The sequence below is a fragment of the Saccostrea echinata genome, unplaced genomic scaffold (assembly GCF_033153115.1).
Source record: "Saccostrea echinata isolate AGI-Se365-2 ecotype Australia unplaced genomic scaffold, CSIRO_AGI_Sech_v1 ptg000025l, whole genome shotgun sequence".
In the NCBI taxonomy this organism is placed as follows: Eukaryota; Metazoa; Mollusca; class Bivalvia; order Ostreida; family Ostreidae; genus Saccostrea; species Saccostrea echinata.
Window position 1 is genome coordinate 18,420,001 of NW_026889774.1, and position 13,490 is coordinate 18,433,490.

At 35.1% G+C, this 13,490-nt stretch overlaps 1 protein-coding gene and 1 long non-coding RNA gene across 3 annotated transcripts in view; both read left to right on the top strand.

Moving 5' to 3' along the window:
• LOC133192673 (ganglioside GM2 activator-like) overlaps nucleotides 1-2,619 on the top strand; it is a 3,261-nt gene extending 642 nt beyond the window's left edge. Inside the window, exons 2-4 of the mRNA XM_061328664.1 lie at nucleotides 1,520-1,715; nucleotides 1,926-2,136; nucleotides 2,420-2,619. Coding sequence (XP_061184648.1) covers nucleotides 1,520-1,715; nucleotides 1,926-2,136; nucleotides 2,420-2,569 — 557 coding nt within the window. The 3' untranslated portion in view covers nucleotides 2,570-2,619. The remainder of the gene's footprint in view (nucleotides 1-1,519; nucleotides 1,716-1,925; nucleotides 2,137-2,419) is intronic.
• The window catches only part of LOC133192086 (uncharacterized), a 427,629-nt gene that overhangs the window by 403,346 nt on the left and 10,793 nt on the right, over nucleotides 1-13,490 (top strand). The gene's annotated exons all lie outside the window — the stretch shown is intronic.

Below are 13,490 nucleotides of genomic sequence, written 5' to 3' on the forward strand. Positions count from 1 at the left end.
AAATTAGTTCCAGCCCGTCTTTCAAAGAAGACACATCAAACTTTATTAAAATATAATTTTAATTATATGCTAGGTACTTGTTTAAAATATTTTTAGAGTCTATCGTATATTATAGGGCAAAGGTTTCCAGAGGCATTTCTTTTCAAAAACCTTTTTATCTCTGGTTTTCATCCAGGCCAATCAAGTTTCACATCAGTTATACATCATGTTATATGTTATTCATAAATGAAATATATGGAGATAACGAACAGTATTCAAGCTCAAAAGTCCATTAATCAATACAAAATAGGAGCAGAGCAAACATTTGTATTGTTATATAATGTGTATTATTGTTGTCGAATGTACTATAATGAACTTCCGGCTCCCTGATATGCTTCCTGGGCTAGTCGGCAAATATATTTGCGTGTTCTTTCGGGAGAATAGAGAAGACCAGGTCTACCCTGCTCCTAAATCGATTCTTGTGTTTATTTTAAAGTGTTAATATGAATTTCCCAGAGAATGAATACTGAACGGAACAGATCTTCTTAAAGAATTTGAACAGTTAGATTGTTTAATTTCGTATAGTTTTATGTTTGTAAACAGTATTAAACTGCAAATTGAGTTTTCAATTACAATGTATTTGCATGATAAAAAAAAAAATAAATGTGCAGCATATTTGATGTCTTACTTTTGAAACTTAAGTAGGAAAGATGTTTTTGAATATGTCATGTTGTATATTTTGAATTTACCGGGTGGAAGTAAATTTACGACACGACAACTATTTTGTATTTACTGCCACCCGTTAAATTCTAAATGACATTAGCGTGGAACTATAAATCAAGATAATTAATTTACAAAACGTGGACAAAAATGACATAGAAATACAAATTATGATATAATCAACTCTTAATTTTTCATATATTTTCAAAGAATAATTTAAAAAATGACAAAATGAATTTTAAAAAAAAATTACAAGTAATATATATATATATATATATATATATATATATATATATATATATATATATATATATATATATATATATATATATATATATATATATATATATATATATATAATTACCAGAACAGAAACTTTATATAAGATATATCAAAAATATTTAATTCATAATTAATATATTCCTGAATACGTGTATCGCCAAACCTGTAACAAATAAATGCTTTAAAAAATTTAATATTTAATTAATATTTAATTTAACCCCGTTTCCACTTATCCAACACAGATTACCCTTCTCTCTCTTTCTCCCCCCCCCCCTCTCTCTCTATATATATTAAATGTTGGCTAAGGAAAGACGAAAAATCTGCGGTCCGAAAAATTCACGTGCAAATAAAACAACGCTTTTGTCTCCCGAGAGAGAGAGAGATAGAGAGAGAGAGAGAAAGAGAGAGAGATTTTCCTTTTGTGTGTTATATTACGTGTTTAAGTATTTTCTATTACTAAGTACACAGATGTATTTATACTATTGCTAATTTTCCGCTCCAAACTTTTACAGTGTATGGTAATATGTTCCATTTACAGGTTCCAGTAGTGATGTCGTAATCCGTAGCGTTTCTGTGACTCCTATGCCTGTCCAGGTTCCGGGCGACATACATCTCTCTGTTGACGCCAGCCTTACAAATACCATTGGAAGCTCGAAAATGTCTCTATCTGTTAAAAGAAAAACGTTTTTAGGGTTGGAAATTCCAATTCCATGCCTTCTCCATGTCGGTTCTTGGTAAATAACACGCATTTTGATCTCTCTCTCTCTCTCTCTCTATATATATATATATATTTATACATGGTTTGTATTGTATAAATATTTTGCTTTATATGACCCGTTTAATTGAATTGCGTGTGTCGGAGAGAGGGTTTTCCATTTTTCAAAAAGAAAGAATGAAGGCTAAGTTTACCACTGTTGTAGTAAATACAGGGTTTTTTTTTTCAGTACGTACAATGATCTCTGCACAACGGTTCAGCAAATGATCACCGAGGACTGGGCTGGGATAATGGGGGGTATTGGTAAACAAATCCAGACTATGCTGAGCAGTGTGGGAGTTAATGCTAGCCAGTGTCCCCAGCCCCCCAGAGATCTCCGTATCAACGATTACACCATCAGCATCCCCAGTATTCCATCAGTTCTCACCTGGTTTGCAGCGGTACTCAACAGCCAAAAATTTATATAACTACTTCATTATTACTTTTTTACACTGATTAATACATGTACATGTAATCAACGAAGGATTTGAAAAAAAAATTCCATATGCACAATACTCACCCAAAAGCAATTCATGTATCTTGTGTGTCAAAAAAAAAAATTAGAAAATGATATTTTTTTAACTTAGATGTAATTATTATTTCCCGTTGTGATTTTAAAACTGTGTATTATTTCCAGTCGTGCTTAAAATATCTGAAATGACTTTATGATTGTGATTATTTCAGGGTGACTACCATGTGAATGTAAAAGTGAACGAAAACGCCTCGGGAAAACAGCTGGTGTGTTTGGACCTCCAGCTATCTGTCACACAGCACAAGGAGCCCGGTAGTTCCGGCTGGCTGCTTGGCAGACGCAAAAGACGATCTCAATATTGAAATTGTCCACATGACATAAACATTATAAATAAAGTTATCATTGATCCATATTCTGTGTTGAAAAGTCACGTATTTTCAATTTTAATTGTTATACGTGTACACTCTTCTTTCGGTTGTAAGCCAAAGAATAATTTGAAATAGGATTTTTTTGGGGTGGGGGTGGTACCCGTGCCCTGGAGTGAAAATTCACAAAAGAGCTACTTTTGACAACCTGCTTCATATTTATATCATCGAACAACACAGTCTGTGTAGCTCAGGCCCGTAGGAAGCAATTTCAGTTTTTTTTTGGGGGGGGGGGGGGCACAACCAAACACTTCAGTATTGGAGAGCTACCAAAAATTCTTTCACAAGCAAATAAAGAAAAAAAAAATCATCAGATGTTACTATTGCGGGGCACAAGCATATAGTAGCTATGCTTTCTATAGTATTCTATATATCGACAAAATTATTGGAAGGGGGGGGCACCCCCCCCCCCCCCCCCCCCCACGGCGATGTAGCTCAATGCCTCTCATTATCGTTGTAACTTTTTATAATTGTGGTTCGAATCCACCTTGTGTAAAACTTTTACATTTTTAAATTTTCGCCTTTTAAACACTTTTTTTTTGATAGAGACTTGTGTATTTTCCTTCAATTATGATCTTTAATGCCCGTTTATTCCGCCAGGCGGACTTTATTTACCTGGGTAGCATCAATACACCAGAGGGCACAAAGGAGGACATCCACAGCAGATTGGGCAAGACCTGGAGAGTATTTAGAGAATGAATAACATCTGGAGGTCTGCACAGTACAGCACCAACACCAAGCTGAAGTATTACCAGAGATGTATTGTATTAAGTCTCCTATGTAGATCGGAATGCTGGAGAATAATAGAGACAGATCTTAGCAATAGCAAGTTACGATCCTTACACACCATATAGTTAGGATATTCTGGCCCGAGAAGGTTACAAATGAAGACCTGCTGAGCAGATGTAATCAAGAGGGCATAGAAACCATCATTACCAAACGCTACGAAAAGACCCCCAGTCAACAACAAGAACAGCACTACACTGGACCCAAGAGGACAAAAGAAAGAGAGAGAGAGAGAGAGGCCAAGAACATCACGGAGAAGGACGGTGGAAAGTGAAATGAAAGCCATGCTCAGACCTGGGGATCATTAACTAGGCTGGCCCAGGATAAGCAAGAGTGGAGGAAGTTTGTTGCTGCCCTACACACCACAGGGTGTAAAGGACAATGATGATGATTCTTGATGAATGATAGAGATAACGAACAGTAGTCAAGCTTGAAACAATACAAAACGGGAGCACAGCAAACAACTACCTCTAAAAGCATCAGAGGTGGGATCAGGTGCCATGGAGGAGTAAGCATCCCCTGTCGACCGGTCACATCCGCCATGTGCTCCTTGTCATGATCGGATAAATGGAAAAATCCGTAGGCAATTCAGTGTGTAAATAATGGCCCAACAATTAGTATGAAAAACGTCAGCCAGCATTTGACTTGATAGATTGTATTTGCTACCAAGGTCATTGTATCGACCATAGAACTTGCAAAATGTTCACTTCAAACAAAACATTTTACATCCTTGTTTCATCAACTTGTTTGTCAATAGCTTGTCTCGTTTTAGAAATTGTTCGTACGTTGAACATGCTCTACCGTATCGAATCAACTGGGAGACATAAATCAACAAACATATCATCAAGTTTTATTGTTAGGTTACTATTAGGCTACCATTAACGCCTTTTTCTAGTAAAATATATGGTGCCTTTTATTTCACGTTCACTGGGATATATCGAGTTGACATATAAATGGATTTAACTATTGTTAATTGATAATACGTCGTCGGTATATCTAATTGTCGAGTTAAAGGCTACAGCAAGTGTTTTCTTCTTCTCATGTAGAAGTTTTTAAAAAATTTTGATTCAAATGAATACAAAAATAGGTCTGCTAATAACGGCGTGAAATTAGTACCCATAGGTATATATTCCGACAGATTGTTGGAAGACTTGATCTCAAAAAAATATATACTATCAATCAGAAACTCAAGCATCTTGTGTGTACAATCATAATGTTTTTTAACAAAATAATTTTGCAAATGACCAATGACGAAGTAAGTAAATTTACGAGTTCCATTAATATTGAAAAAGCAACTGTATATGATGTCAAAAAGCCTTGACTTTAAGTTACGGTGGGGAATGGTTGTATAAAGTGTTGAAAAGTCGTACGTTTTGATTTAATTGATTTTGGTAAAATTTTGTGTGATTACAAATTTTTTAATATAAAAGATATCACAGGTATGAAAATCTAATCAAACCGCAATCAAGCGGAACTATACAATTATATCCTCAGTGTAGCACACTTTCTTTAAGGACAAGACACCAAGTGTTACTCGATACAGGTATTCTCGTCTGCAATGAATTTCTATTGTATATACATACCTTAAAATTCAATCAATTCAATATATATATGCTTTTCTTCTGTCTGTGCTATTAGACTAAAGTGTTTGTCTCGATTTTTTTTAGCTGAGAAGTGTACGTAAAAAGTCCGGAACTTCATGTCTAAGATTAGCATATCAATCATATTTTATAATTTCCATAGAAAAATGCACATCAGCAAGGGAATTAAGACTATATATTACCATTACAATGAAAATATCAGAAACTACGAACTCAAAACGCATGGACTACATGTATATATAGTTAATTTATATGAAAAGGTTCCTTCTATCTCTATATACTAAGTGCATTATTGACTAAAATAAAATGATATATGAGAAACAAATGACTAGATGCCTGTCGCGTAAACTCATCAGTCAGAACAGAAATTGATGTTTTTTTGTAAAGACCAAAACCAAACCTGACCCTATAGGTTACTTCTTTTGCTATTACGCGATCATTCTTTGCTGTATTTAAGATTCTTGTTTCCGATACTTTCCATCCAACACACTGTAATGATGAAGACAGCTAATGCATCTTATTGAATATTATTTATATTGATTTTTCATTTACTCTGAGAAGTCTCTGATGAGACTGTAACTCTACTGGTCTGTACTTCCAACAAAAGAGCACTTGGATTTGAAAGTATCGCAACAGTAATAAATAGAATAACGTCCCTTGGTTTAGTCTCTTTTTATGGCAAGTTTTATTGCAATCGGACTTAAACTGTGGAAGGAGTAGCCTTCTGATAGACTTGCATGGAAATTTCTATTTTTAGTAACCATAACAACACCGTTTGTCAAATTGAAAAAAAAAATGATAATCAGAATCATGTATCTTACTGTAATCTACATGCGTACCAAGTTTTATTTGAAATTGGACCAAAGCGGTAGACAGAGTAGCAGTTAAAATGAATTTCATAACAAGAGGCACAAGGGCCACAACGCTCATCTGAGTAACTTTGGCTCTGCTGTTTTTTTTTAAATCAGATTTTACTCCTTGTAATACCTATTGTGGCCCCGCTCTACCCCCGGGGTCATGATTTGAACAATTTAGATTCTACACTACACCAGGATGCTTTAACAAACGTTTCAGCTTTTCTGGCCCAGTGTTTCTTGAGATGAAGATTTTTAAACATTTTTTCTATGTATTTCAATGTAAAAATTGGATTCCCTTTAGTGGCCCCACCCTACCCCCGGGGGTCATGATTTGAACAATTTAGATTCCACACTACCCAATGATGCTTCCAGATAAGTTTCAGCTTATCAGGTCCACTGATTCTTGAGAAGAAGATTTTTAAACATTTTTTCCACATATTTCAATGTAAAACTTGGATTCCCTGTTGTGGCCCCACCCTACTCCCGGGGTCATGATTTGTACAACCAGAATCTACACTACCCTAGGATGCTTCCACATAAGTTATCGTTTGTAAATGAAAAAAATCCCACACGTTGTATTCCACAGCCTCTAAATGCCATATAAACAAATATATGGGTGCACATTTGCAACATGAAACATATCATAAACATCCCGCCCCCATATTGGAACAGTTTCATTTTCCAAGGGATAAATTATAAATTCAACCCTCCTTCCCTAATATTCGAAGATTTTACAATTGCATCAGTGATGTGTCGTTTTCCAAATGACAAATTATAAGGCACCAGGCAAAATTTATTACAATGACGGGACCGGTACAAAAACAAATTATCATTCAAAAAAATTACATGTCCCATGGCACTCGTATATTAAAAAAAATATTTGTCCCATGCCTTTAGACTTGTAAAAAAGTTACTGTCCCATGGTTATATCTTGATGTTCATGAGATTATTGGAACAAAAATAACAAAAAGTGCATTGATAACAATTAATTATTGAAAGATTCTTTCAGATTACAGATGTCTTTAAAAAAATTGAAGTTTTTTGAAAAAAAATAATTTTAAATATAATAAATATGTCTCTTGAGTTAAGTACTGTAATTAATTTTTTTAAAAAAAGTTTGTGTCCCATGGGTACTTAGTGCTAAAAAAAAGTTTTTGTCCCATGATTTTCTTCGATGAAAAAAATCATTGTCCCATGCCTGTTTGTACTGGTCCCATTATTATGATAAAATTTGCCTGGTCCCTAAAGTCAACATTTATGGTTTTTCTTCTCTATATAATTACTTTCAATGACCAACTGATACACAAATATAACTTTAAAACCTGTGGGATTGACAACGAATAGCAGAAGTACTATTCATTCCGCTTCGTATTCCGGAAATCAGAATCATCCAAAATGTTTTCAAACATCAAAGGGCTTTGACGATGATTATGACGTCATAATACTGTTTTGTTTACAACAAAGTCGCAGACGTGCAAACTGTAAGTAGACTCTTTGATATTTAGCAAATGTATAGTTTATATCATTTTTAAAGTGTATGTTAGGAAGAAATCGTTTGTCCTGTGAGTTGATGGTTCTTAGTGCAAGTATGCCTTAGTTCACATCTCATTAACTGAACAATTTTTCTTATCAGGCAGCCGGACATAAAAATGACCCCAAGCTGACATTTTTTTTTGAATATTTTTTTCTTTTTAATTTTTTTTTAAATGTTAGGCCTTTTATCCTAAGTATTTGACATGGTTAACTTTTTTTTTTTAATTATTATAATTCATGTATAATTTCTAAGAAAGTATCGTTTTGATTTAGAGGGTCTTTCAAAACAATATTTTGATAAAATACCAACACATTGTTACGTCATAACTGAGGTCTTTAACGATGACCTATGACGTCATAATTTAGTTTTGTTTACACAAAAGCGATGGAAATGCATGTTGTGAGTAAAACTTTTTCCCGTTACTGAAATGTTTGGTTTTTGTGAACGCGCCTTTTTGCAATATAATTTTCATTAGCACTTAGTTTGCCTCACTGGTTGTATTTTAAGATCTGGTGATGCATGTGAAATTCCAGAATTAATAATATTTGTAGTCCAGATCCTTTGATCCGCTCACATAGATCGCTTCCTTGTCTGGCGGTCTATGTGAGCGGATTAAAGGATCTGATTTTAATCATGTTGGTCGTAGTCGTTTTTCTTTTCTTTTTCTTAAATGAAATAAAATTTCCCGAGATCGAAATTTGACCTTCGAATTTACCGGAAAGATTGCTATATTTATTTATACCTGTTATATTGATATACCAACTTTTAAATATTTTTTTTTCTGCCTTAAAGGTTTGATAATTGTCTTTAATAATTAAAGAACGAAAGTATTATACCTTCTGCATTTATCATTGTGGAGTTCTTATAATTTATGAACAATTCAAGCTACACATTTAATAAATTTTTTATTATTTTTTTTCAGAATGCAGTAGTGAGTGAAAAAATGATCATGAAACGACTTCCAGGAATTCTGACTGAACTGGCTTGCCGCTCGGCTGATATATTAGTAAATATACTCCCCATCCCTTTTGTAAGGATCTTATTTGCATCCCTTACTCTTAAACTTTTGCTGGCCGGGGGGGGGGGTATTAAGTTCCTAGGAAAAAATAAAACAAAATTAACCTATTATCATTTCTTAAACAAACCTAAAAAGTAACGTGTAATAGAAAGTGGATCGGGTTTTACTGATGCATGCAATTGTTTGTCTGTTATTGTTTTTTTATTTAAATATTCGAAAATACCATCTTTGTATTGTGTCGTTTTGCTTGAAGAAGGGAAAGCAAATTAACACTAAGTTTTATAATAATCATTATCTTTCAACGGCGATTATTTACGCAAGGAGTTGAATTGTTCTTAAATGTTTAGATATATCGGTAAAATTATTGCTTTTTTTAACCATTACAGAACGAAGAATTAATTTTGGACTTTGGTGAAGAAGCTGTGAAGGAATTGGTGAGTATTGTAGACTCTAATTTAGCCAGATAGACTAGATGATTTTTTGCATATCTTAATTAAAGAAAATATATACAGGACAATATGCTGCATTTTTGTCTTTTGGCAAAAACTAACAAGTGATGAAAAATTCCTTATATACCATCATACACGGATCATTTGTTTTGTGTAAGAGAGTAAACGTTATCAATTAAAACTATAAAATTTATATTGAATGATCAGAGAGAGAGAGAGAGAGATAGAGAACTCCAAGAAAGTGTTTTGTTGCTTTTTTTTCCAGAAATCAAAGAAAGAGATACTAAAATTCGAAAAAAGCTGGATCGAGATGGTTGAAGAAGAGGAAATGCGACAGGTAATACAAGGCTTAATGAATGCATTTGATTTTTGATTTACTGAATATATTATTAGAGTACTGGACCTCTGTTACTGTTTTTTTTTCCGCCATTGAGCAAATTTCGAATTTATTCAATCCTATGAAATTTACCTCAGAAAAATAAGTATATTTCATCTTTGGTATAATTGTTGTATATGATGTCTTTCATACATGTAGTGCACGTTTCTCTATTCAGGAAAACTTATCAAAGGTGGACTCCGAGTTAAACTGTTAAAAGCCATGGCTCCACAGATTAAGTTCAAACGGGAAATGCAGGAAGAACTTAAGGTACTATATAGACTAATAGAAAGTTGCAAAATGAATTTAACTTTTTCTTTTTAGATCAATTTGATAAATGCTCCAATTGTATTCCAGAAAGTAGCCCCTAAAAAGATTCTAAGATTCAGAAGCAGATTTCTAGCTATAGATAGGGCAAGAAAAATGTGACAGCCAATTAACCAAGAAGTAATGGTAAAATTTTTATGTGTATATGCTTTTTTTACCTAATTATTCTATAATAATTTTGTGACTAGATGTCTTTTATATTAAAAGTTGAATTTGTCTTGATATAGTTAATTCTTTATACAGACAGTTTGGACTAAAAGAAATATGGAGAAAATCAAAATCCAAAGACAAAAGAAGATTATAATCGACTTGTTCTTTACGAGCAACCCATCACTTGTGCAACGATGCAAAGTCATCCCAGGGGTAGGCGACCACGACGCAGTCTTGATTGACTCCTTAATCCAGCCGCTAAGAAGTAAACCGGCCCGTCGAGAAATATACTCATGGGATAAGGCAGATATGACATCTTTGCGAAGAGACATCAACAACTTTGTACAAGACTTTATCACCAGACCTTTCACTTCTGTTGACACTCTCTGGGAACTCTTTAGAGACTCCACACTTAGCATCATGAACCGACATGTTCCTCATAAGCTCACACGATCCAGGACATCAAACCCTTGGATCAATACAGCTAGCAGACGTTTATCACGCAGGAAACTACGTGCATTCCACAAAGCCAAGGCAACAAAGAAGCAGTGTGACCAGCAAAGGTACCTGTCTCTTAAATCAGAATGCCAGCGCACTATTCGTCTTGCCTATCAACAATACATGAATGACATTATCACCCCCAGTGCCTCAGAAAATCCCAAGAAATTCTGGTCATTTATTAAGAGCAAAAAACAAGAAGCCTCTGGTGTAGCACCATTACGGAATACGGACGGGCTCATAACCAGCGACCCACAAGCCAAGGCGAATATATTAAACGAACAGTTTAAATCCGTATTTACAACGGAGGACACTAGCCGAGCTCCAGACAAGGGTCCCAGCCCATTCCTAACAATGGACAGCACAATCATCAATCCACGTGGTGTGTACAAGCTATTAAGTAACTTACAACCACACAAGGCTACAGGACCAGATGCCATTTCAGCACGTTTTCTGAAGGAATTGGCAGAGGAGATTACACCTGCATTGACCTTTCTATTCCAAACGTCTTTGAATTGTGGATGTGTACCAGATGACTGGAAGATGGCCCATGTAGTCCCCATCTTTAAGAAAGGCGACAAGAGTGCAGCGGCAAATTATCGTCCTGTATCACTTACAGCAATTTGCTCCAAGATCCTGGAACACATTCTCCATTCTAACATCATGGACCACTTTGAAAGGAACTCTATCCTTACACCAGCACAGCACGGATTTCGTAGTAAGCGATCATGTGAGACTCAACTTATTGCCACAGTACAAGATCTTGCTAGTAGCCTATCGAATGGAAACCAGATTGACGTCATCTTACTGGATTTCGCCAAAGCATTCGATAAGGTACCACACCAACGTCTCCTCCACAAACTGAATTATTATGGGATTCGTGGCTGCACTCTACAATGGATAGAAAGTTTCTTATCAGACAGAAAACAGCGAGTATTGGTTGAAGGGATGTCCTCCAACATAGCAGACGTGAACTCCGGAGTACCTCAAGGCACAGTAATGGGTCCCCTATTATTTCTTGCCTACATCAATGACCTCCCGGAGGTGGTAACATCAAATGTTAAATTATTTGCAGACGACTGCCTCATTTACAGGACAATTCAATCAATCAATGACACAGTCCAACTCCAACAGGACTTATGTGCACTTGAGAAATGGGAAAAGGACTGGCAGATGACCTTTCACCCTCAAAAGTGTACCATTATCCACATATCTAAGAAACGCCAACCAATTAAAGAATCATACCAACTGCATAACCATACCCTGGAAGATGTCCCAAGTGGTAAATACCTTGGTATCACAATTAGCAAAGATCTTTCATGGCGCGAGCATATTAACTCAACTTCTGCCAAGGCCACGAGAACAATTGGATTTTTAAGAAGGAACCTCAGAAGTTGCCCACAGGCTATCAGAAGCAAGGCATACACTACGCTAGTACGTCCAGTATTGGAGTACGCGTCAGTGGTTTGGGATCCTTTCCAACATCATTTAATCCAACATCTAGAAGATGCTCAGCGCCGGGCAGCAAGGTTCGCCACAGGTGATTACTCATCAAGGGACCCAGGAAGTGTGACCACCATGCTATACCAACTCGGCTGGGAACCACTGGAACATCGGAGGGCCCGGAACCGAGTGATCATGTTCTACAAGATCTACCATCACATTGTGGAAGTTCCGGTACATCATGTGCTACATGTCACCAATAGCAGAACCCGTGGTTCTATGGCAAACAAAATCCGCCAAATCAGCACCAGGGTTGATGTCTACAAATACTCATTCATACCAGCAACTATCATAGCATGGAACAATATACCAGCCACAATTAGGAATTCACCATCAGTGGACACCTTCAGACATGCAATACAGTCCATCAGCGTGTCTGATATTCTACACCACTAAATTGTCCACTTTTAAATTTTTATCCCTTTTAATACGGTGTACATAGATTTTTAGCTGTTCACTACGGAATTACTGGAGTTTTAACACTCAAATTGAGTTTACTCCATCAAGGGAAGAAGAAGAAGAAATGCTGAAAGAGCTTAAGGTGCGAAATATTTTAGTTTTTGGTTGCAGTGTTTCAGGAACTAAAAAATGAGGACAATTCACAATGAAAAAATGGTAAACTGTTAATTTCTAATAAATTGTGATTTTCAGGTAGTGGCATCCAGAGATGTAGAGAGAAGAAAGGCAATAATGGAAAGAGGACAAACCACATGGAAGGAGATTCACAAAGAACTGATGGTTATTAAGTTTTCATGTGCATATTCTTTATATTAAATTATACATTTTTTTTGTGAAATGTGTCTTTTGATTATGTTCTCAATTTCATTTTCCCTGTTTATTTCACGGTTTTAAAAATTAAGAAAATTAAAAATTAGCAAATGGTTAAGACATCAGTAATTAAAAAAAATAAATTTCAGGCAATGACATCCAGAGATGTAGAGTGTAGAAAGGCAATAATGGAGAGCATGGAAACATCGAGGAGAGTGGTTCACAGACAGCTGATGGTAAGTTTTTACGTCCTTCATTTATCTTTTGTGAATGTATTGTTATGTCCCTTGATTATTTTTTTTTTATCTAACATTAACTTCTTTCTCTAAAGTTGAACTTTTTAAATTCTATCAAATTTTTAAACAGACAGTTTTGACCAAAAGAAATTTAGAGGAAAAACAGCTCCAAATGCAAAAGACGATGCCAGAGGTGCTTAAAGAACTTAAGGTAAATTTGCAAATTTTGGCAGTTATAACTAGTGTTTATGTGTGTAAAATACTTACCGGGTAACCTGTGAAAAAAGTGGAATCTTTCAAGATTTTGAATGTAGAAAAAATCACAGTGAACAAAATTGTAAATTCTCCATAATTTCTGATATATTTTGATATTTAGATTGTGGCCTCCAGAAATGTTGAAAAGAAAGCAATGATTGAAAAAAGACAAACAATGTGGACAGGAATTCACAAAGAACTCATGGTAAATTTTCTTGTGAATATCCTTCATTTACCTACATGTAATTACATGTATGTATACAATTGAACTTCGATATCTCGAACACTGATACATGTATCTCAAATACCATGGATATGTTGAAGTGATTTGGAAGTCCCAACCACTTATTCTTTAAGTATTTTACCCCTTCTATCTCAAATCCTCGGATACCTCAAAGTTTTTTTTCCGAGTTCCATTGAATTCGAGATTACAAGGTTTGACTGTATATACAATTATACATAATATATTCCTGTGTATTCTAAAATTTAATATTCTGATC